The sequence below is a fragment of the Podarcis vaucheri genome (genome assembly GCF_965113315.1).
Source record: "Podarcis vaucheri genome assembly, chromosome: 4".
Classification (NCBI taxonomy): domain Eukaryota; kingdom Metazoa; phylum Chordata; class Lepidosauria; order Squamata; family Lacertidae; genus Podarcis; species Podarcis vaucheri.
This window is the reverse complement of record NC_138762.1, coordinates 44,935,821-44,961,776: the sequence shown is the minus strand read 5'-3', so window position 1 is coordinate 44,961,776 and position 25,956 is coordinate 44,935,821. Positions and strand designations below refer to the sequence as shown.

The 25,956-nt window shown below is 41.2% G+C and overlaps 1 protein-coding gene across 4 annotated transcripts in view; it reads left to right on the top strand.

Annotated features, from left to right (window-relative positions):
* Positions 1-25,956, top strand: part of CADM2 (cell adhesion molecule 2) — a 372,199-nt gene that overhangs the window by 315,324 nt on the left and 30,919 nt on the right. For 2 of the 4 annotated variants that reach the window (XM_082220768.1, XM_082220767.1), the window contains one exon: positions 4,996-5,112. The exons of 1 other annotated variant lie outside the window; for it this stretch is intronic. In XM_082220768.1, coding sequence (XP_082076894.1) covers positions 4,996-5,112 — 117 coding nt within the window. The remainder of the gene's footprint in view (positions 1-4,995; positions 5,113-25,956) is intronic. One more of the 4 variants, XM_082220769.1, reaches the window with a different exon arrangement.

Below are 25,956 nucleotides of genomic sequence, written 5' to 3'. Positions count from 1 at the left end.
GTTGGAGTTCCTTTTGCTCAAGGAGTGAATCTATTCATCTCCCGAGCCTGACATGTTCCTCAGTAATGGCTTAGTGACAAAAGAAGTGGAGGAGTGAAAGAGAAACACTATCTCTATCATCTATCTATCTATCAACCCGCGCACACACACTTTGTACTTCAATTATTGCTGGTCTGGTAACAAATACTTGTGCACATGCCCACAATGGGTCTCAGGTTTCAAATCCACATTAAACTCTGGTGTAGAACCCCGTTCGTCTGAGCTCTAACAGAAAAGTAATGACAGAGCTGACAGGGTCATGTCCAAGAAACCTCCTGCAGTCCCTTCACTCTTCCTGAAATCTCCCAAGGTTGAACAGAGCTTTGTCTAAAGTCAGGTCTACCAACCCAGGAAACTAGTAGGATGGAGGGGAGGTAAAAGGAGAGGAATGCCCTCTGTCCCATCCTCCTTTTGAAAAATTGGTTTTATTTCCAATAACTTCTTTAGCTGATTAGTATTATATTCATTTTAAAAGTGGAGCCACGAATGCCTTATTTAATTGTGTACATTAAATCCAGGGACAAATGATTATGTAATTTGAAACAAAGCTATTACTGTTTTAAGTTTACTGATGTTGTTCACATTTTTAGAAAGCATATAGCTACATATTGTCACTGTGCCTCTTTTGCTTTGAATGTTCAGGAATCATTTCCTCACTTGTTCAGTAAAATTGGGGGGGGGACGAATATCCGGGGGAGGGATATTCCTCAAGTATTTTATATGGTGGCCAGGTAGGCTGCTGCCCTCTGGATGAACCACTGCCTCCTTTCACCAAAGGATATTTGGGTGTTATGGGTCAATGAGCTACACAGTATCGAAAATGTGTGGGAAGAGCATCTGGAAATTGATTCATTTCAATTCTGAGTGAGGTCAGGCCCTGCATATTGCTTAGAGTTGCTATTGTCCAACTCATGCGCTCCTTTGCTGGTAAAGAAATGCCACAAGTGCAGAATTGCTTTGGCAGGCAGCTGCAGCTTCTGTTTACATTTTTATATACAGAGAAATTGAATGAGGGGTGGGTGAGCAAATAGAAGAACAGCCATAAATTTGAATAATTGGATTTTAACTTTTGATAGTAAGAACCCTAGTATTGGAAGTCCACCAAGATATATAAAATAGAGTTCTCAGCAGTAATGCTCTAGCTAAAGAGGAAGAGACTTAAGGGGCACACTCTTGAGTTCTGCCAGTTCTCCCTTTCTCCCCTCCATACTGAATGATATTCTGAAGAAGAGGGTCCCCAACCTTCAAGAATAGCTGAAGGCAAGGGGTGGCTGCAGTGGGAAGGAAATGGGTCCACAGCTCTGCTCACAGTACTTAGGATCAAGTCTCTTAATGATCAATATCACCATACATCAATATATTTGTAGCAATATTATACTTCTAAAGAAAATCATGTATCAGACTAAAACAATCATCCTCTCTGTGGTTGATATTTCATAAAGCAACCTATTGACATAATAGTGATTATGATTAAATGGTCGGGTTGCTTATCCTTTTGGTATTGTGTATGAGCAGTTAAATGTATTTTATGTTGTGAGTTCTGTTTATTATCACTGAGACAATACATGGAAAGTATGAGATATGTTTCTCGTAAGATTATATGGCACCCACACACCCATCATATACAAAATGCATAGTGGGTGAGCAACACTCTTTCTTACAGGCTATGCCTCTTATTTTACACTCATTCTGATCTTATTGTGGCCAGGTTATATGATGTTGCATCAAGCAATTTTTATCCCAAGCAAGTATTGCTAAACTCGGTGGGATTTGCTTCAAGTAAACATGTTTAGGATCATGCAGTAATCCTACTGATTAAATGCAGTAGGATATAAATAAGTGTAACTAGGTGAAGGCTGGAAGCAAAGAAGCTTAACAAATGGTGCTCAGGTGCCTAGTTTATAGGTTATATAGCTAACATACTTTACATTTCGAAACAGGCATTAATTTAGAAATCCTGGCTAGAGTCATTACTACTTCTCATAAGAAACCAGTATGTGTCAAAAAACCAGAAATATTCCTGCAACTCTGGGATCTATAAAACAGGAGTAGTTGTTTTTACTCGTAATATCAGTGGACTTCATCAATAAGCACGACATTGTTATGTTTTACATGCCCCAGACAGAAACTGCGACAATACCTTGTTAACACTCTGAGCATATTAAAATTGGGTTGATTTGCTAAGGACCACTAAGGACTACTATATCACCTAGTTCATGCCCAATAAACATTGAAATGGAGGAGAGTACTGGAAATTATCCATCATTCTTTTATAGGCCTATTAAAGTAGTGTAACTTGGTAATATTAAGCCCCACTTCAAGGTAACATATGGCTGTGACTGAACAACTGCAGGCCAAGAAACCAGACTCAGCATTGCTTCTAGCATGACTGTGGTTGGAGAGAAGTTACTCTGGTGTAAAGTTGTAGTTGGGAAGGGGCAGAGCAGCACATGTCCCCTTATGTGGTCATACATGAGGTACTTAAGACAAATGTACATGGTCCATTTCTCATTGTAAGATTGGTTGATTGGCAAACTAAAAGGTATACGTAATATCAGGCAGTCCCTCCTTGCTGTACTGTTATCGGTGGCTGCTAAAAAAAATAAATTTCAGCAAGTCTGTTCAGACATGTAATTCTATTGTGTATTATGAAATTCTATTACAATAAGGGACAGCAGCTGATTGAATCTGCCCTAAAGATACTTGGTAGCAAAGTGCTTACTCAAGTGCTCTGTGGCATTGAAATCTGGGGCTCTGATTTGAACCCCATTAAAGTTTTGAAAACTCTGCAGAATATTTTTTTGGGGGAAAAGCTATACTCCCTACTATCAGGGATATCAGCTACTCTTCTTTGTACAGAATCTGAGTGGCCAACAATTAAGCAATAGCCTTAACTGCGCTGAGTTAAATAATATTTTATAATATTGCTACTATGCCTATTGAGTGTTTTCTTGCTCTGCGCTATGTGGAATTGGGTGATAACCAACTCTGGAAAGCAGCTTGTCAATATGTTTTTGACTACTATTATTTTCCAGAACTGAGCTTTGCAATGACCTTAAATAAGTGTCAACTAAGGGATTGGTTCTTCTAGATAGAATCGGCAACTAATTAGAAACCCCCATTCTGCCCCCCTCCCAATGGTATCCACTCTTGAGAGCTAGTTATCTAACCAAAGTCTTAACAGTTTCCTTAAGAAATGCTTCTATGCTTTTGGATGGCTGCTACAACAAGGTGCAATACGCAGACAGATTTTTATTTGTAGTCAACCTCAGATGGAATACATCACTCATTGTCTGTTAACCTGCCCCTTATATAGAGAGCCAATGGATCACTTTCTGAAACCTTTCTTTGCACAAGCAAACAATAGTTCAGTTTCCTTCATAAGAGCTTCATAACATACATAGTGACCCTGTATGCACTGGCTGCAAAAAAATAAATAAATCAGGAAAAAGGAGTTAGATAAAATTGCTATAAGTTGTTGTAATGATTCAGAGGTTTAATCTGAAATTAAGCTGGATTTGAGTTAGTGTCTCAGATAACTTTCTCTTACATCATTGATGTTGGCAAATTGGATTTTAAGAAAATCAAAATAATATTCGAATTGGAGCTGTCAGAGATGCACAAGGGAAACTGTTTTAATGATCAGGACCTTGGCAAAGTCTTTTTTATATTATGGATTTTTGTACTATGGATATATCTTCTGTATTATTTTATTCATACTATTGCCTAATACAAGTTGTTCCTGAACTTGAAACCTGAAAATAAAGCTGTGGTTCTGATTTGCATTACCATTTTTTGTAAACCCTTGTTGCACAGATACCACCATTAGCTGCTTCTGTAGTGATGGTGTTTGTATCTGTGTGAGTGCAACCATATTCCTCTGAAGCTTGGTTTCAGTCATGTAGCATCCTAGATGTTTAACTGAGCTTCACAGTATTTGAAGTTGTTTTCCACTGTGTCTTTTCTTTCTTATTTTCAGTGTCTTCCTAGACAAAGGAACATTGATCTTCAGTGCTCTAGGCAGTGCAGATTTTAGAGGTGTTTTTTCTCTCTCCCTCCTACTTCTCTCTTTATTGTCCTCTATATATTAAAATCACAAAAGGTTTTGCTACAGGGAATTTATGATGTGACTTAGCAACAGGGCCTTTAAGCTTTGTGGGTAGATGTGCACTTACTCAATTTGGAAAATAACCTAAGAACTGATAATGTTTGTTCGGTTTTTCTATTGGTGAGGTTCCTTTATGGATCATACATATGGTAACATTACTATGAATAGTTTCTACAGTTGGTCCTCAAATGATGCAATTAAGTTGACTAAAATATTGCTTTATGTTGAGTAACCCTTATTCACAGTGGCTGTTGGTAAAGATTTTGATGTGTTCTTTGCTCTGGATCTTGGCAGACTGTTTCCTTTAACAAAATGTGGAAGAAGAGAAGCAAATCAAATAAAGCAGCTTTTAGAGTTAGTAGCCATTCACCCCCGTTTTCTTTCATTGAGTCTGTCTGAAAGTAGGTGTTTTAACATACAGCCATCTCTTGTTAACATGTGTGTTTATTTTAGCATGACAGTGTTGTGTTTTCATCTTCCCACGCTGACACAGCATGTTGTTGCATCTATATTTGCTTTGTTACTGTATGAGGCATTTAAAAATGGCTTAGTGAAGAGAAGGATTCTTGTCGCAGATACACTCTCCCACTTTGTGGAAACATGAATCATTTGAACAAGTCCTTTTTGGTTGTTTAAAATTCTGTCTGTTGCTGTTTGAATAGAATAAGAGAGAGTGTGATCTAATGTCAAGAATTTCAAAGTGCACTACCGTACCTTTGTTGGTCTGTGCTAAGCATGTTTTAATTTGAACATTTTCTACACATGTGTATTTACAAATTGAATCATTGTTATGCTGCTTCTCTGTTTGCATGATATGATTTTATTTTATATTTTTTTCCACTCACCAGATGTTTCCAACATTTTGCTTCCCACCACTGTCATCCCCTCCCTTACCACTGCAACAGTCACAACCACTGTAGCCTTAACAAGCACAGTCCCATCGGCAACAGCCATCAACACACGAGGTACAGTATGTTTCTTTGTTTTGGCCTGCAAATCACAATATAAATAGGCAACCACAGGTATATGCGCACTAAGTATGATCAAGATGATAAAGGGAGATTGTGAATATTGCAAATTTATGTTCAGTTTAATATACATGGGGACATCCAGTTTAATTGTCAGCAATTAACATAGTTGTGAATGATTTAACAGCACATTGTGCATCTTTGTCTAATGATATTTATGAATGTTGATGGGTGTTTTAACTGCTGTTATAAGTAATTGCTTCATTTAAGATTATCATATTAAACTTTTGTTGGAAGGAAACATACTTAATTTTGAATTAACATTGTCTCTTAAAACGATAAGTTTGCTTTCTGTTGCTAATATGCTGTGAACGTGTAAGTGGTTTGGATTTAACCTTATATTTATTTAGAACTATTTCATTCATGTTTATAGTTTAATTTTACAATAATTCTGTTCCCTTCTGTAGCTGTGTAAAAGGCCTTCCCAGACCATATATTTCTTGCTCTAGAAATCTGTAGCTGTTCCTGCACTGGATAATCCAGATAACCTTTTGAAAGTAATGTTTCTTTTATTGGGAAATTACTGTTTCCTACTTCTGGTGGTGGTGTGAAATGGCAGTCACTTTCCCACACACTCAGCACATCCATTTCCATTGGAAGTGCAAAATGATATGGCTGGACTAGTGATGCCAGTGGAGATTAGTAACTCATCCACACAATAATCCCTTACCTTTTTGGCTGTGCGGATGTTGTACTTGACAAGGCTGCTGAATGGGAGTAAGCCTCCTTGAACTCAGCGGTCCTTACTTTTGAGCTGACATTAAAGGATTACACAGTTAAACAACCAAGAAAAGTGGTTGACTTTAAATGCATAAACTTGAAGCAAATTTCCCATTTGCATTTCATATTTCCTAAGTAATGGTACATACTGATAGGTCACTATAACCACTAATATACGTTAATTTGCAACTAAATTTTTGTTTTAACTATTTATTAGTGCTTTTACCTAATACCCTTATCTTGTGAACCACCCTGAGATCTTGTGATGAAGGTTGTTCTATAAATCTAATAAAAATATAAGCAACCAGGGAAAATTTACTTGCATAGGTAAGAATGGAACATATATTACAAATATACATACACTCACACCTGTATAGGTGTGTGTATATTTATATATTGTTTTACATATATTTATCTCCCATTCCTCTTCCAATGAACTCAGGGCAACATACATGCATACCCTCCGCTGTCACTTTTTCCCTCACAGCCATGCTTTCATTTGGCCTGTGAAACTCTGGCTGACCCCTAAGCTGTATGACTGATGGCAGACTTGAATCTGGGTCTCTCCAGTCACAGTCTGATACTCTTGCCACTTCACAGAATCATACAACTAGAGAGTTGGAATATACTATGAGGGTCAACTGGTCCAATCTTTTGCAGTGCAGGAATCATTTGCCCATTGTGGGGCTCAATCCCACAACCTTGAGATTAAGAGACACATGCTCTACTGACTGAGCTATCTCAGCAGGATATGATAGTTTTATTTATTGAAAATGGTACACAGTACATAGATAAATGTTTGTTATATGTGTCAAGCTGCCTTGAATTAGGAATATTAGCTGGAAATAAATCACAAACCTAGAATTTTTATTAAACAGTAACCTTAAAGGTTATTTTATTAAACCAAGTATGCGCAGTGGGATAGACGAAAGAGATAGTGACTCTTCCAACACATTTTGGGCCTTTCTAGTCCTTCTTCGGGGAAATTCAGAGAAATAAAGATTTAACACTTAAGGGGGCAATTTTATGGCCAGATCTCCTGGGATGAGAAGTTTAGGATGCAGTGGATCTCTGTCTCAGCTGGCTGTTTCCTAGCTCAGCCAGGCACAGCTGTTGTTAAATCCCAGCCCCAGCTCAGCCAAAGATACACCAGCATACCTTGCTTATCCCAGCTCAGGTAGCTGAGCCGAAACTGACTTAACTGAGGCTGGCATGCATCCTCAAAAATGTGTATTCCAGGGTGTGCTGGGGTGGACCATAGAGGCTGTGTCCCAAGCCTATTCAACTCAGCCACATGACCTAGCAGCCTGGCTCACTTTTTTAAAGGCTTGTTTTCCGTCTTCCAGGCTTAGGCAGAACAGCAGGCCTGCTGTTGAATGGAGGGCAACTTTACGCAGGCATAGGATTGTTTCCTACATGTGCTGCCTCTTCTTTTCTTAGTTTATCTCTTCCTATGCAGAGACAACTAAGTACCTAGAACTATAAAAGGAAAGACTATCAGTTACTAGGCGGAACAGTTTGTTTTCATCAGATGGATGGGAAAGTACCATCTTTGCTTCTAGCAAGTAGATATACTCATAATTTTAGCACTGAGCAGTTACTCAAAGTATTTGAGGAACATAAAAAATAGTATGCAAGATCACCCAGGGAGACCCAGTGGATAATTCTCCCACTTGTATACCAGATGGCTGAGCCAATCTGTGGAGACAAAATATAGTGTTTAACTAGTGTTGGATTAGACAGTGTGCTGCTTTAATGCACAAACGTAAGCACACCGTTTTTACTTCAGTATCTTTGGAAATCCTTTCTATATATTGTTACAAAAGTTGGGCGCCACCCTCACTCACTGTCGAGCGATAGCAAGATCCCAGAGGGGTCTGAGACACGGTGGAGACTGTAATAACTTTTAGAAATATGGTACCTATTTACACCAGATCTTACAGCATGGTCATTTCAAAAGGGGCTTATCCCCCACAGCAATGCAGCCATGGAGTTCAAAGCATCTCTTCCTGCCAGCCTTCAGCCAGCCTTCCCAAGATGTATCCTAGTCTTTTTCTCTTCCTTCTTCCCAGAACACCCTCTTTTCCTGTCACCTCACACCCAGTTACCATGGCAACCTTCCAAACCCATCTCTCTTCACACCTCAGGGCCAGGGGGGAGGACAGTTCTCTTGCATTGCCAATGGCTCTCAATGGCCCTGTACTGTTTCTTAATAGCCCTAGCGTGGCCAGGCCATTTTGCATAGGCTAGCTCAGGAATTCCTCTGCAGCTTGTATTTCTCCCTTCATGCCCCAAATAATCAAAATCCTACCATTTGTTAATTTCTAGGGTTTAGCCTCCGCCCCCTATAACGATATTTTTGTAGTTCGTTTAGTTCCCGGGTTTCTTCTGTCTTTCCTAAGACAATCTACTACAGTGCTTAAACCCTAAACAACCCAGACATGAAATTCCTGAAAAACTGCCTTCTTCCCTACAGACTATCTTGGATAGTCTTTGTACAGCCCTCAGTGGCTGCACACTCACTGTGGCAGCTTCTGAGCTGTGGAATTCCCCTCCTCTCAGTGGTGCATCTAATTACCTTCATTATATAGTTTTCATTGTATGCTGAGGACAAACCACCATGCACACCCACCTCTTCTTTTGAAAGTATTTTGAAAATTACTCTGGAATTCCATATGGCTCAGATCAGCATGCCCTGTCTCACCTATCAGCTGCTGTAGCTTTTAACACACAGTTGGTTGCAAAACATGCACAAGCCAACCACCATTTATTTTCCCTGTCCCCTCATTCAGGAAAATATATTTCCTTAATATTTGTTATATTATAAATATAGGTACCTATTAAAACATTTTTTTATAGAAAAGGACTCCTGCTGTGTTCAGCATTCCTTGCTTGTGTGTGTGTTCTTTCTCTACCAGTGCTGCAAAACAAGTACCGCAAAGTAGAAATCACTCTTTGCTGCTTCTCCTGGTGAGGTGTGGCCTTCCAGGAAACAGCTCTAAGCATCCTGAGATCACATATCCTGAGGCAGACCTGCTAATGTCATACAAGGACTATCTGTGTGCTGTAGCTGTATGTTAGCTCCTGTGTCCTGCTCTCGTGACAACAGGAGTGGGTGGGAAACTGCTTGTGCAAACACACATAAAATGCTTTTTTAATAAGAATAAAAATTGGTTCTTCTAACTGGAGACAGTTGGGATGGACAGGAATTTGATTGGACTTGGCTGAGCAATGCTGATGATGTAAAATGGAAGGCTAACGGGTATATGAGACTGGAAGGGTTGTGATGTTCTAGTTTTTGTGAACATCTACATTTTTTTCTTGTCATTCTCCTTGGCAGGGCAATATTGTGGCTTGTACATTGCCTATGAGATCCATCTGAATTAAGCCTATCAGCATCTTAGAAAGTGTTTGTTGCCTTTTATTAGAACAAATCCTATATAAAGACCAGTGGATGCAATTGATTTTAGTTCGGGCGAATGATTGTTTCTTACTTGACAACATTGACATTGTATCTATGGCCAATTTTCCATATGCATTCCTTGCCATCTGGTGGTGATCTTGCTACTATAAGAAATAACAGTTCCCAAAGAAAATGAAAGGAAGTTAATTCAGCTGTCTCAACAGACTGCACGCAATGCCTTTTTGTGTGTGAAACTCATAATTAAAACATGTTCCAAACATTAGTTAAAACAGTTGGGTTGCAATCTGTACCTAATCATCAATTTATGGCTTATCACACTTCACGCAACTAAAGGAAGTATCACAGTACAGGGTTGCATAATTCCAAATCTGATTGCTTGGAATGATGAATATGGCCAATATGCGATACATTATGCCTACATTTCCTGGGACTTTATGGTTATACCACCGTTTTTACTTTTTATGCTTATGATCCAACATGGTACCTACACACGAAGCTATTCCCCCCCCCAAAAAAAACATAGCATTTTCTACTATAATTTTTATTTCCAGTTTGGCTTCTTCCCCCCCAAAAAAAAATCTTAAAGAATGTCACAGTGTAGAACTAATAGCACTGAATAGCACTGTTGGAAATACATCATCTAACTCTCCTCACCCCAAAAGCTGTGTAAGATGTGTGACCACTTCTAGCAAGATACAAATTCATGAATTCTTTTCATTTTCATATAAGGTCTCTAAATTTGCATTAAGTCATAATTTATCATTAATCACAATCCCTGTATTTCAAGAGCCATGAAATTTGTCTTTCTAGAATTCCATATATAGTCACAAAAGGTACTATTTCAATATGAATATTTTGCACAATAGACAGCTACTGTGCTTTAGAGCTCCCATTTTAACTATTAACTCATTTCACACTGAAGTGGTTCCTTACAGCCCATGCTATATTCCGCAGGAAAGTAAAATTTACAGCTGACTCTAAAGATTTGCAATCCAGGCATGCTTTCATTTGCATAACGATCAGAAAGCAACCTTGAAAAGTTACTAAATCTACTTGGGTCATTAACAATGGTATTTCATGAAATACTTCCTTAGACTAGCTTTTTACTCACTTGGTCAGATGTGCATTTGCTCTTATGTTCAGTCCTTGTACACGATATCCTTTTGTGCTTCTATATTACCCATTAACTTCAAATAGACTTTTAAAATATTTTGTCTTCTATGCCTGGGGTGGGGGTAGGGATCAACAAACATATCAGCAAAAGTATTTCGGGGACCAAAATGCGTAGACAGAAGAAAACTGAAGAACCAAAAGGCAGGGAAACATGAGTGCCTCAAGAGGCTTTTGCTGTGGATTTCCTTTCTAGTTTTCATATGGGAGTTGATAATGGCTCGCAGTAATGGACCTTTATTGTAATGGAATGCTACAGAGGCACTTTTTCAAATTTCCAGTGCCTTCAACTAAGACAGCCTTAAACATATACCAGTTCTTTAAATTACATACATTTGACATAACAAGTGGCAAGCTACACTGGGCTGTTCGTACAGCCTCCTTCCATTTTTAGTGTAGACCCTGGGAAACTACAGGGAGCAGGTGACACTGTGGTCTAAACCACTGAGCCTCTTGGGCTTGCTGATCGGAAGGTTGGCAGTTTGAATCCGCGTGATGGGGTGAGCTCCCGTTGCTCAGTCCCAGCTCCTGCCAACCTAGCAGTTCGAAAGCATACCAGTGCAAGTAGATAAATAGGTACCACTATGGCGGGAAGGTAAACGGCGTTTCCGTGTGCTCTAGTTTCTGTCACAGTGTTCCGTTGCACCAGAAGTGGTTTAGTCATACTGGCCACATGACCCGGAAAGCTGTCTGTGGACAAATGACAGCTCCCTTGGCCTGAAAAGCGAGATGAGTGCCGCACCCATAGTCACCTTTGACTGGACTTAACCATAATTTGAAGAGCTCAATATAAACTTTATTTAGAGTAAATTAGCAGATGTGTTTAACATCTTATCAATATAGCTTAGTTTACATGAAGTTAATATTTTTATTTGTCATACAGAATCCCAACAATCCATAATATGAAATTGTGTAAATCTTATTTTTCCCTTTTGCACTACTATCTTATACATGTTTACTCAGAAGTAAGCCCCATTGAGTTCAAGGGGGCTTATATTCAGGTAGGTGGCTATAAGATTACAGCTTTAGGGAAGAATTATAGTTAAGTGCAAGTATTTCCATAAGACAATATGTTCTCCTTCTCATCCCCTTGCACACTGTTACGGGGGTTCATTATACACGCTCACGCACTGAGCCACTGGGGGGCAGGGGGGAGAAGCGGGGAGGACTTGTACTGATTCCCGCAACTGTTTAGTTGAATCTGATCCTTTAATCTGTTTTTAACTATATGTAAAAGCTAACTAGGGTGTACCTTTCATTAGAGGAAGTTAAATCGAAAGAATTACCTGGGCCCCTTTGATATTAAAATGTTTTCCACAACACCAGATCTTGCTTGTGACTCCAATTTTTATTCTTCCTGATCTTATTAAAGCACCTTAGTACTTCTGAGATACTGAGAGAAAGAGAGCACAAAGCAATAGTATAAAGTCATACACAAAGAAGAGAGGCCAGTTCTGTTGAATGGTGTCTGAGATAAGGAAGGAGTTATCTTTAAGATAGCTGTTATAGGGTTCCTCACATGTACAACCGATAATAAAGAGAGTGATCAGTGCCTAACCTTTAAATCAGTTGTGTTCAGCAGCATGTTAAACAGCTAGCTATTTTATAGCATACTTCATAACTGTATCATTGTTAGCTAATTAATTAAACTGATATGGCGTTTTGCTTTGACCTCCATGGGAGATACTGCATTTCTCATTTCCTGCGGCATTAATATTTTTCTAAGCTTGTTTAAAGCTTTGCTCTTTGGCTTTTTCCTTATTCATCTAGGTCCATCTTTTTAAAAGTGTTTTCCCCTTGTCTCCCCACTAATAGAACCGAGAATCAGTGATAGAAAGATTTGCTATATCTACCAGAGTCTTAACAGGGTCCAAACAAACCAAGAACTAAGCAGAAGCTGGAAGGAGCAACTACCAAGACCACCCCATCTACCCCAGCAGATTTTTGAGGTTCCACTTGCCCCCCTCAACCTGCCCACACAAGAAAAAGAAAATGGAAAGGAAATGAAATTAGAAACCCATTTTAGTAGTAAAGTTCATCAGCCTGGGTGAAGGAAAGAATCTTCAGAGGCAGTTGCATCGCAAGGGGAGCAGAGGGGCGGTGTGCCCCGGGTGCTATGTTGGGGGGGGGTGACAAGAAGGCATTCTGTGGTGTGCTCGCCCCGCTGCCCCCGGGTGCGGCAGTGCAAGCAGCCATCGCGCCACCGCAGCTGCATGTGGAGGATTCTCCAGAGCTGCAGCCGCAAGCAGAGGACTCCGCCACCGTCTGTACGGCGTTTGAGCGGTGCCAGTGGCAAACCGCTATGTACAACACATTCGCGGTGTCGCACACATCCACTGTACATAGCAACGCCACACATGCGCTGTACATAGTGGTTTGCCACCGGTGCCGCCCAAGCGCCGTACAGACGGTAATGGAATCCCTCCATCGCCGCTACAGCTGCAAGCAGAGGATCCCTCTGCCGCCACTGCAGCCGCAAGGAGAGGGTCCCGCCACCGTCTGTATGGTGCTCGTGCAGCACTGGCGGCAAACTACTATGTACAATGCATGCATGGTGTCGTGCACATGTGCGACACTGCATGTGCGCTCTATGTAGCGATGCCACGCATGTGTCATATGTAGCAGTGCAACACATGTGCAGCCGGTGGTTTGCCCCGCCCCGGGTGTCGGTTAGCCTTTGTTCGTCCCCTGTTCAGAGGCCAGAAATGCTTGCATCAGCAGATACGAATTTTACTAGTTCCCAAATTCTTCTCCAAGCAGATATTCTCCATTATTTTTGACATCCCACTCTCTAATCATCAAGCCCCCAAACAGCTGGTACAGGCTCCCTGCATGTGGTATCTTCCTAATCCAACCCCCTGCAATGCAGGAATCTCAGCGAAAGCATCCATGACTGATGGCCATGTGCTTATAAACCTCCCACCACATCCCAAGGGAGTCTGTCCCACTGTCAACAGCTCTTATTGTCAGAAAGTTCTTCCAGATGTTTAGTCAGACTCTTCACCCTGATTGCATAGAAGAGCCTACAAAAGTAGAGGCCCCTGTCAAACTTTCCACTGAGCACAGATAGGTGCAGTGCCGGTCCCCGTTCCACACATTACATGCCGATGGAAGGTGTGAGAGGTGCTTCAGTGGAGCCTGGAAGAAAAGGAGCAAGGAATGTAGGTGATAAATAGCATTTCCTTAACTTTTCTGGTTTAGGTGAACCTTTACTTCACACAAAATAAAAGAAATAAAGGCTGGATCAATTCATTCCTCTAGGTCTAGCACATGTTTCCCAGGTTCTGTGCACAATTACTCAGAAGGAATTCCAATAGAGTTCTGCAGGATTTATTCCCAGAAAATGAGAAATGTTACAAAACATTAATTTCAGGCTCAGAATATTGATTATGGTAGTTCAAACTGCTTACCTTCCATATGAGTAATATTCCTTGAATATTATCACTCTAGCTTGGGTTTTAATTCTACCTATAGAACAGAATAAAAGAGTTAGATGAGTCCTTGAAGTTCAGCCTTCAGCTAGATAGAAAAGAACTTCCTCCTCCTCCCTTTTCTGCTGTTCCTGAATTGGGGGGAGGTATTTTTTTCTTCTTTCTCTTTTCTCCTCCTCCCCTCTGGCGCATGGAAAACTATTAGGGCAGTCCCCTAGTATTTTAACATTTATTTCTATTGTGTTGTGGCTATGCACACATTTATGGATCAAATCATAGTGAGGTTGTTTTGTAAGCTATGCTTCAGGTTGCAGTTGCATCTTGCTGTAAACATCAGTAAACTTTGATGTGTTTCCACATTGCATGCTGTCAGTCCACTCTAGTGGGCACAGAAGAAGTAGGGAAATCTTCCCCCTTGCAAATTGCCCAGTTGGTTTCCTACTACAGTTTTCAAGTCCAATCAAAGCTGGCTTTGGGGAAAATCGATCAGAATACACTATTTCACATGTAACTCTGCATCCTGGATGATGTTGTGTGTACACAGATTCAAAAATCAGTAGTGGGAGTGCACTGGAGCCACAGTAAATGGTAATGTTTACACAGCCCTTGTTTTTCACATTTGTGGGCTCACGTTTGTGGCAGGTGAAATAGGGTGCTCATGGGGGGAAAGCCAAATTGTAATTCGTTTTTGTCACAGTTATAGGATATGACAATTTTTGTTATATGTTCATTATATGTTTCCAGTTATTTCGTGAGGAAAGAAGTTAGTTAAAAAGAGGAAGTCTATGCTTTAGATATTTTTATTCATATATATATATATATATATATATATATATATATATATATATGCAGGTTTTGGTGTCTTCGGGTGTCTTCCCGTGTAAGAGTCGGGGTGTCTGTGCGACGTTTCGACGAGGTCTCACTCGTCATCTTCAGGCTGGTGCTTTTGGCTTCTTGTTACTGGAACAAGAAGCCGAAAGCACCAGCCTGAAGATGACGAGTGAGACCTCGTCGAAACGTCGCACAGACACCCCGACTCTTACACGGGAAGACACCCGAAGACACCAAAACCTGCATTCCTGTACCCGTGAAAATCTACGAAAGCATATATATATATATATATATATATATATATATATATATATATATGAGACATAAATATAGCTTGAGTTATCAGTTATGCCTTTGAAGCTAGAAAGATTACTGGGTCTGCCCCTTTTTGTGCTGACATTCCAATTGAAACACTGTTGATAACTTCCAGGGTGAGCTTGATGAAATACTGCATTAATACTAATTACACTATGTTTTTGGGTGAAAGATGACCTTGATACAATCTTGGTTGCAATATCCCTTAGAACAAAAAGATGGTGGCAGCATTGACACAGTATGACCTTGAATATCTTGTTTACAAGAAAAGTCAGTTATAGCAAACAATGTATTTCTGTGTTTGTTGATTTAGCAGCTTTATTCAATTCCACGGTATTTGGTGCTGATTTCTAGTAGCCCATCCTTCCTACAATAATCTTCACATGAAACAGCCTCATGCTCATCTAATACTAATAAACTGCTTCAGAAATATGCTTTTTCATTTCAGCTTTTTAAAAGGGGAAGTTTTGCAGCAGACTTGCCAAAACAGACCAAATATAGAGTGATACGCAGCAGTATTCTCACTAAATTTGGCAACCAGAACATATACTTAAAGTTTAAAAGGAGAATATTTTTGCCTTCATGTATTTTCCCTTTTTAAATGTTATAATTTACGTACTTAGATTTCTTCACCACAAGGTCCCAGTTTATACAACATGAAAATCAGTTAAAACAAAAAGAGTCAACCAACATTAGTACAGTACTGAAAGGAAGACCAGGACATGGTTGGTTGACTTTAATGCAGTATATCGTAATAGCCACATCTACAGATTACATTCGCACAGGCTAAAAATGCCTTACTTGAAGACCTATCCTATGCATCCTTACTCCCAAGTAAGTGCCACCAGTTCACAGACGACAGCCCTGGGCTAAATGAGCAACTACGTTCAGCAAGACTTACTTGCCAGTAAGTGTGTCTACAATGGTAGACTGAGTCGCACTGCATGTGATTGTAAAACTAAATTACAGCTAAAAGTCAGTTTTTAAAAATCTAGTCCACACCTTCAATAAGTTTCCTGAAGTTAACAGAAGTGGGGAGGGGAATCTGGCAGAAGGAGTTGTGAAGTTTTTGTTTCCATTTTAGACTAATTGAAATTAATAATTTTATTATTTATATGCTATCCCTCTAACTGGGTTGCCCAGTCACTGGGTAGTGATCAGCGCAGCTTGTGATGTGAAACTGGCTCAATTTAACCAACCATAGTTAAGAATAACTACCGATTTTGTTTTGGTCATAGTGTGTCCATTTGGTGTGGTTACTTTGTGTATTTTTCCTGGTACTGTACTGTTGAAGGCTCCCTTATCTTTCACAGCAACTGTGTGTGTGTGTGTGTGTGTGAGAGAGAGAGAGAGAGAGAGAGAGAGAGAGAGATTGTATGTTCTCCACAATCAAGAACTAACTTCCCATGGTAAGCCTGACTATATACACAGCAGCCATGCCATGTCCTCCCCTCACCAGGGCAGACATTTGGTGACTGGTGCTAGCCAGTCCAAACATGTTGGTGACCCCTGATATAAAGCATGTGTTCTGTCATTGGGCTATTTTCCTATTCAAATAATTTATTCTGAGTACAGTGGTACCTCGGGTTACATATGCTTCAGGTTACAGGCTACACTAACCCAGAAATAGCACCTTGGGTTAAGAACTTTGCTTCATGATGAGAACAGAAATTGTACTCCTGCGGCGCGGCAGCAGCAGGAGGCCCCATTAGCTAAAGTGGTGCTTCAGGTTAAGAACAGTTTCAGGTTAAGAACAGACCTCCGGAACAAATTAAGTACTTAACCCAAGGTACCACTGTATTCCAGCTGAGAGCCACGCCTCCCTGTTTTTCATGAGGTTGTGTTTTTTACTGTTTGCATGTAACACAAGCAGATCCCCCTATGTGATAGGCAAAGCCACCATGTATGGAATTTACCACCTGAAAAAAAGCTTGTGGAATTTATGAAACTTTTGCAAATTTGATTACAAGTAATCTTACCCTGCTGTGAATTGGATAGCATCAATCTGGAGGTGTGTGTAGAAGTAATTGTTCCTTTAATCAAGGAACCTCCCCTCATTTACATCCCTGTAAAAACTTCTCTTTCTTCCCTCCCTTCCCTAGACACGTTTTAAGTCTTTTTCATACTTCTGTCAAAGTTTCTGCAATTTTTTAAAGCCTCTCTGACTCATCTTCCCTAAATAATTACCACCTTGTGTCTCCCTTTCCCATATATAATTATAATTTCTTAGAAACATTGTTCTTTGGGTCTATTAATTTATTTTAATTAATTCTTGTCATGGTCTTTTCCAGTCTGGTTCTTATTCTTTGTGTTTTACTGACGTGGGCCTTCCTAACCTAACTTGTAGTCTTTCGTAGGCTAAACTGCAGACTTGTTAAACTCTTTAATTGCAGACTACAGTCGGAAAAAGACTTTGTAGGGAGTGAGTCCCATGGGAGTAAACCTGTACAAGATAGAACTGTTAATCTGGTGTAGAAGCTTGAGAGTTGGATTAAGACTAGAACAACCTGGGTTTAAAGCTTAGTGGGTGACAGGTCAGTGTTTCTCAGCCTGACCAACCTCAACAAGGGGGTTATCTACACTATCACTCATTTATTCTTTTTGCGCGTCGAGGTCCCCAAGACACCCCCCCCCCAAAGAAAAACACAATTGACACTTAATTTGTGTTTAAGGTTTTTGGCATAATTTTGGCCACAACTTTATTCAAATTACAGCAATGTGAGTGGTTGCTTAGGCATTGGTAGCACTAACTGACCCCGCACAGGGACAGCTCTGACATTCGCACCCTCCATGAAGTCAGGAAGGGTAAGTCACCTGGGGAGAGAGACAGGACTGGGAACCATGCCTCACCTCTCCCCAGCATGCTCCCAGGGGCTTGCGTGGCCCTAGCCCCTTGTCAGGGGGTTTCGGACAAAAGCATGGGGAGCCCCCGGCTTCCTTTAACGGAAAACCCTTGCAGCAGCAGCAGCATTTTGGAGGGGCAGGCACAGCCAAATCCATACCCCTCCACCAATCAATTCAATGACCAATGCCTAACCGCAACCTTACAAGTTGTGACAATTTGCTACGCAGTAGGCAAAAACCAAGTGGCACACACTAATCAGCCAAATGGACAAAATTCCTACCGGGCCCCTGCCCCAAAGCAGACGACCCCATGACAGGCATAGCAAGGTCAAGCAAACAGCCTAAAATTAGGGAAGGGAGGGAGGGTGATCTGAAACATGCAGCGAAAAGAGGAAGTTCGTTGCTGCGTGCCTTGTATTTAACAAATAGGGCTGTCAATCAACAAATGGCAACATCTAGATTTCCCCAGTAACAGCCCGCCCCTGCTTAAAGGATGGCCAAACCATTTGCCTAGCAACAGTAAGGTATCTTGTCAGCCCCAATCGCAACTCGTGCTCTCCATGAGAACACACTTTGTAACTGGATTTTGTTATAAAGACGTTTTGTTTTAAGAGGGTAATCTGCATCTGTACCACTTCACTACTACTTTTTTGTGTTGAAACTCTTTTATGGTTTCTGCCAGTGCTTCCTGAATGTCTGCTCTTCCCGCCACCTGCCAGACTTAACCTGGATAAAACTCTCATTAATTAATTTGTTTCATTGCATTCTGTGTTTCAAATAAAAAGGAAGTTATTGGGTTATTTCAAATAACATAGAAGTTATTTGATTGTTTTCAATTATTTAGCTCTCTCCTTTTTTATTCTGGAGAATCAAGTTTAAATGTGTTATTCATATTGAATTGTTCCACTTTAATTCAAAGCACAGTTTGAGTGGTGGCTTTTAAACCAATAAGTTAGCGCACCAAAATGAGAAGCAAGTTAATAATAATATAAAAGAAAACTAGGTTAATTCAGTTCCTTTATTAATCTTACCATGCCAACTACCTTTCCTTGTATCAGACATACATTTTGTAACCACAATCTGCAATAGTTTTAACATCTTTGGGAAGGCTGCATTGGTCTTACGAGCCTGATCTGGTTTCTTGATCTATATTCCAGCGCTTTATAGAATAAGCAACCAAAGAGTGGACAGTGTATCTGAACTCTCTATGCGTGACTGCCTTCTGGGCAATTGAAAACCAGTAGTTTGCTTCTCAGAGTGCAGCAGCATGCTCGTGCATTGCCAATCCATTTCACAGACCTCCAAGTTACCAAAGTCTATGAAATTTTTGGATCCTGTAGCTCCTGATTTCGCTTTAAAGCATCTGTTCCCAATATTTCCGGGCTTGGAGTGATGAAAAGAAATGAGTCTTTCATAGCCATTGGCTTTGGCTATTCTCCATTGCCTGACACTCTGCCAAATACTTTCCAAGAGTTGTTATAGACTCGCAATGCCTTTGGGACTTTTGGTTGTATAATACATCTCTTGAAGCACAGCGTGATTGTTGGGGTTGTTGGCAGCAAAGTCTTAGGGAACCAATTTGCTAATTGTTTGAGTGTGACTGAGGCATGTACTTCTTTACTTCCAGGCACATTAGGGCACTGACCTTTCAGAATGGCCCAATGGTTTCTGATGCTAAGTTCTTTGAAACTATTGTGAAAATTGGACTTTAGCTTTCAGCATATTGTCAACATGAAAGAGAGAAACAGAAATAAGCAGAGAAATTCTGTTTACTGCTGTGTGCGCTATGTGATCAAAATGCAATGTTCTTTTATCAACTGGAACAGTTATAATCCATCTCTTTTGAAAGAAGATAGTGGGCAATGCTGATCCCACTGTATTACCAAATAGTCAAATAGGTAATACAAACAGAAACTATTTTGTCAAATAGTTGCAAATAGAAACTATTTTGTCGTTTTTAGTTAGTTTGTTTGTTTTTTAATATTGCTGACCTACAGCAGCAGGATCTTTTGTTTTAAAAATAAACATGGATATAGGTGCAAAGCAATCTGCTGATGGATTACCTGTCAGGCACTCGCTGATGCAGACCAGTACTTGTGTGTATTTTCCCATTCTTTCAACAATTGAGAGCAAAATGGTGTATAACTAGCAGTAGACAAGCTCTGTGACACTGGAAATAGTGCCTACATAGATGAAGATCACAAAAGCCTTCATTTTCCAGGGTATCTAAACTATATCAATTCTCTTAAATGTTTGTGGAGCTGACCAATAGCTTCAAAGAGCTTCCTTCCTCTCAAGGAAGTGAAACTTTTCTTGAAGTAGCTCCAAGTGGATTACGAGTGGCTTCTCATGTGAGATACTCCTCCACAGCAGTGCATTGCCTTTTCAATAATAACTTTTATTAAAAACAGACACAGACACACAACCAATTTTCTTTGGCTAGTGTGTGTTCCAGCTCTCCAGCACTCTTAGAGGAGAGAGATGGTCTAGAACGGACACTGCTTGTGATCCAGTCTAGGAAACGTCTTCTCACTATTGATTATCTTGACAGGGAGAAGTGTTTGAATTAGCAAGCCATTGAAAATGCACCCAATACTATAACAGTTAAACTATCTGTAAAATTTGTTTGTAAATTGAAAAAAAAAAAATATTTCAGATGCCATCACTGAGAAGTTGTATCTAGTTTATTTGTCAATACTTCTGGCCATTTAAATCATTACAGTTGGTACCTCAGAATTTCTCTACCTTCTGGCACATAACTGTCATAATTCCAGTAGAGGCTCTTACAGTGACAGATAAGTGATGTGCCCAAGGAATTTCCACACCCTGAATGTTCTCTAGCTGCTTTAATGGACCCCAGAGGCTGCAGACATCTTAAAGCTCTTAAGACTTCTATAAATCGCATGTGGGATCCTTGCCAAGGCAGTTCAGAATTTGCTGGTTGCGAATATTGCTTGAAGCTTTCTGCGCTGAGCTTTCCCTACATCACCCATCTTGTTCTTAATAGCTTGGCTACATTGTAAATAAGCTATGCAAATTAATTTCACCATTTCAGTGAACTTTCGTGGGTCTCCATCACACAAATATATAATGTCTCATTTCTCAAAGCTATTTCTTCTGTATTTGGGGAAGGTATTTCTAACAGGTATTTCTGTATCAATTACACTTGATCATATTTAAAACAAAACTGTTTTCTTATGATAGTAATTGGGAGAAAAAGCAGCAGCCTGGGAAGACATTTGCTCTGCCCATTCTGCAAATGCCCATTCACCCATCTCTATGGAATAAAGACCTGCCTCTCTCCTATAGTTCAAAACAATAATTTGTTCATCACTTTGAAAAATCAAGGTCAATATACTCAGTTAGTTGTTCTCTTAACAAAGTTTTCTTAATTTATAACATTTGACAAATATATTGGGAGGACTATATTGGGAGAAATATATTGGATCTAGGAGTCTTGGTTGACCACAAACTTGACATGAGCCAACAGTGTGACGCAGCAGCTAAAAAAGCCAATGCAATTCTGGGCTGCATCAATAGGAGTATAGCATCTAGATCAAAGGAAGTAATAGTGCCACTGTATTCTGCTCTGGTCAGACCACACCTGGAGTACTGTGTCCAGTTCTGGGCACCACAATTCAAGAAGGACACTGACAAACTGGAACGTGTCCAGAGGAGGGCAACCAAAATGGTCAAAGGCCTGGAAACGATGCCTTATGAGGAACGGCTAAGGGAGCTGGGCATGTTTAGCCTAGAGAAGAGGAGGTTAAGGGGTGATATGATAGCCATGTTCAAATATATAAAAGGATGTCACATAGAGAAGGGAGAAAGGTTGTTTTCTGCTGCTCCGGAGAAGCGGACACGGAGCAATGGATCCAAACTACAAGAAAGAAGATTCCACCTAAACATTAGGAAGAACTTCCTGACAGTAAGAGCTGTTCGACAGTGGAATTTGCTGCCAAGGAGTGTGGTGGAGTCTCCTACTTTGGAGGTCTTTAAGCAGAGGCTTGACAACCATATGTCAGGAGTGCTCTGATGGTGTTTCCTGCTTGGCAGGGGGTTGGACTCGATGGCCCTTGTGGTCTCTTCCAACTCTATGATTCTATGATTCTATGATTCTATGATTCTATGACTGAGATTTAGGCTGCAATCCTAAACCCACTTACCTAAAACTAAGCCCCCTTGAATTTAAAAGGACTTACTTCTGAGTAGATAAATTTAGAATTGAGTGGTTAATCCCACTGAAATTATTGGAATTTAAGTCAGTCGTGGTTATCTTAACTCCCACGTCTATGCAGAGTTTATTTGAGGCTCATGGCAGGTGAGTGGGAGCCTTGTTATATTGTACAAGGCTGCAGGGTGAGAGGGGGAACTACCTGAAATCATGTAGGGAACCTTGCAACACAATTCATTCTTTGGAGAAGCATTTTTGGGAGTGCTGGGCAGCAGAGGGAAATAGAAAGATTTGCCTCCCCTTCATACAACCATGAGATAAAACCTATTATTTACTAAAAGGTAAAGGTACCCCTGCCCGTACGGGCCAGTCTTGACAGACTCTAGGGTTGTGCGCTCATCTCACTCTAGAGGCCGGGAGCCGACACCGTCCGGAGACACTTCCGGGTCACGTGGCCAGCGTGACAAAGCTGCTCTGGCAAGCCTGCACCAGCGCAGCACACGGAACGCCGTTTACCTTCCCGCTATGAAGCGGTACCTATTTATCTACTTGCACTTTTAAGGGTGCTTTCGAACTGCTAGGTGGGCAGGAGCTGGGACCGAAAGACGGGAGCTCACCCCGCCGCTTTATTTAAATCAATTTTTAATAAATAGAGTTTATTGGGGAATGGGCAGCCAACACTCAATGTAAGGTTGCTGGAAGACCCTTCTGTTAGGTAATGAAGGTGAGAGTGGTAAATACATTTTCAGCAAATGGGAGAAGGGAAATAAATAGTAGCACAAGGCACATTTAATTTTCGGTAGCAATATTATGCTCCATCCCCTTTCAACAGCAGCTCCTGCTTGCTTCAGGCAGAGATTGGAAGGCTGGCTTTATTCCAGCAAGCTGAAAAGGAGTTGTTGCCTATACAAATCTGCATAATAGCAATCTTCATCATTAGTAGTTTTTATATTTTTTTCCGTTTCTCAAGTAATGATTCATAATGAGTGGAAATGAGCTGGATAGTTCATTGGTAAGCTTGAATATTGATTAACTGAAGCCCTAAAATGACATCTTCTGACCGTGTCTATTTTATTGTTTATTTGTTTGTTTTCATCAATACTGGATTTTGTGGCAAAAAAAAGATATATTACAGCACAATACTTGGGTTTTGATTTTGATTGGTCCCGTGCCATTGCTTATAGCATCCCAATATGCATTATACTTCCTTCAGGGGAGGCTTCTCGTGGGCCAAGTGGGGTGTAGCCCTGCCAACATTCCCTCCTCCAAAAAATCCCCTCCAAAGTCATAAAAATCACTAACAGTAGGTCCCTTCTCTATCTCTAAGGAGAGGAAACAGTTAAAAAAAACCCACCCAAGCATAGAAAGAGTGAGGGAGTCAGGGCAGGAGGATTCCTATCTCTTCTCCTGGGTTCTCTCTCTCTCTCTCTCTCTCTCTCTCTGTCAGAAGCCACGCCTGGGGGCAGATTTAAACAATACTTTGTCTCCCTAAAGCCTGAGTGTGGAATTGAGCAGGGCTGTTCTTGCATAGCCCCAAGCTGTTTACTTGTCCTGCTTTGCCAAAAATGCTTGTGAGAAATCCACTTCCTTTCCCTGAGGGGCGATGTTGCAGACTGGCATCCGGGACCCCCAGTGACCTGGATTGGGACTGAGGGATGCCGCCCACGTCACCAAGACTCCGGCTGCATCACACCCCCGGCCGACCAATCTGGGTGGCGGGGGGGGGGGGGCGTGGCGGTAGGATGTTTACACTGCAGTGCGGCTGAGGGGTGGCTTCCTTTCGCTTCATTACTTTTGACCAGGAGGCCTTGTTTCGCAATGGTGGTGTTCACCTTTTCAATATGGGAAATGATATTTGGCCATTTGATATCATGGAGGGCATTTGAGATTGGTTGCAGGTGTGAGGGTGTTGGCGACGAGCCATTGGGCTTGTGTGGCGGTTAGGCATTGGGTACGCCTTTGTGATGGGAGGGGTCAGGATATAGTCTGGTTTCACCCAATGCCTAAGCCAAACCACTCACATCTGTAACCAATAAAGTTGTGGCCTATTTTTGCCCATTAACCTAAATTATCTGTGACTCTGTGTGTTTATTATATAAGGGAACTACAGGGCCTGGGGCCTTGCCATGCAAATGATGGGCCTTTGCTTGCATTGGGAACCTGTTTTTCTGATGGGGAAGATGGAATACTGTTGAGGGCTTCTGTTTGCATTTCCCCCCAAAGATTTTTGTTTCTGTGTTTTAACTTACTGTTCAGCTAAGCCAGGCATGGCCAAACTTGGCCCTCCAGATGTTTTGGGAGTACAACTCCCATCATCCCTAGTAACAGGACCAGTGGTTGGGGGTGATGGGAATTGTAGTCCCAAAACAGCTGGAGGGCCAAGTTTGGCCCTGCCTAGGCTAAGCCTTATAAGAGAAAACCCATTGAAAGTAATAAACCTAAGTGAATCATGCCTATTAACTTCAAGGGCTTACTCTGAATAGAACTAGCATTTAATGTCACCCATTTATGCCAGAGTACGTATGTATTCTGTATGTATGTATGGACGCGGGTGGCGCTGTGGGTTAAACCACAGAGCCTAGGACTTGCCAATCAGAAGGTTGGCGGTTCGAATCCCCCCGATGGGATGAGCTCCCGTTGCTCGGTCCCTGCTCCTGCCAACCTAGCAGTTCGAAAGCACGTCAAAGTGCAAGTAGATAAATAGGTACCACTCCAGTGTAAACGGCATTTCCATGCACTGCTCTGGTTCGCCAGAAGCGGCTTAGTCATGCTGGCCCCATGACCCAGAAGCTGTCTGCGGACAAACGCCGGCTCCCTCGACTAATAAAGCGAGATGAGCGACACAACCCCAGAGTCGGCCATGACTGGACCTAATGGTCAGGGGCCCCTTTACCCTTTACTTACGTATGTATTGGGGGGGGGGGAGATAAATGGCAGGCCTGAAAAGCGAGATGAGTGCTGCACCCCAGTCGCCTTTGACTGAACTTAACCGCCCAGGGGTCCTTTAGCTTTTACCTTTTACCTTACCTGAATTCAAATCTTTACTCTGCCATGAAGCTCACTATGAGACATTAGGACAATTGCTATGGTTTTATTTTGGTGAACGATGCATGCTGCCTGCAAACTTCTGTCCACTTAAATGAGAGCAAGTTGCATTGGGCCCCTCCCTTCATGGAGCAGGGAAACGAGCTCCAGTGGCTGACTTAGCATAACAACAAAACTACTCACAAGGGATGAGGATGGGGACCCATGTGATGTCTTAGGTACACTGTATCTAGGTTCTACCAGTTCCCAGTTACTTCCTTGCATTAAGGGTTGATTCACATTTTATGCCCTTTAATCATCAGTGTGTGTAGTGTAAGCCCTGCAAGGTGTGAAGGGCAGGTTCAAGAACAATGACAATTTGAAAAAGCCCTTCGACTTTGGAACTGCTGGAGTGTTACACTGCGAGTTTACTTCCCCCCAATGAATGAGTCTTGTTCTAGAAATAGCTACAAACACACAGCTTCTGGACATTCCTGGAAGTATCAGCACAAGCAGCTTTTATTACAGGCCTGACTAGCTGTTCATTCTGATGAACTGAATAGAAATAAAAGATGAGAAAAAACACTCTGAGACTGTCAGTGTCACAAAATGTCAAATCTTTCCAGAAAAAAGGTGCAGTAAAGAAATCTATACATGTATTTGTCTTAAGGTGCATGTTTTTAGGCTGTAGCAGCCCTTTTCAAAGAACGTTCCTTATGTGTTAAGTGTGTGGGAGCAATGAGACCACACTGGGCAGTCATGCCGCCCGTGTCATTGTGTGCCGCTCTGGTGTGCATCCTGGCATCATACTGAGTTAAATGTATGAAAGGGGCTCTCTACACATATCA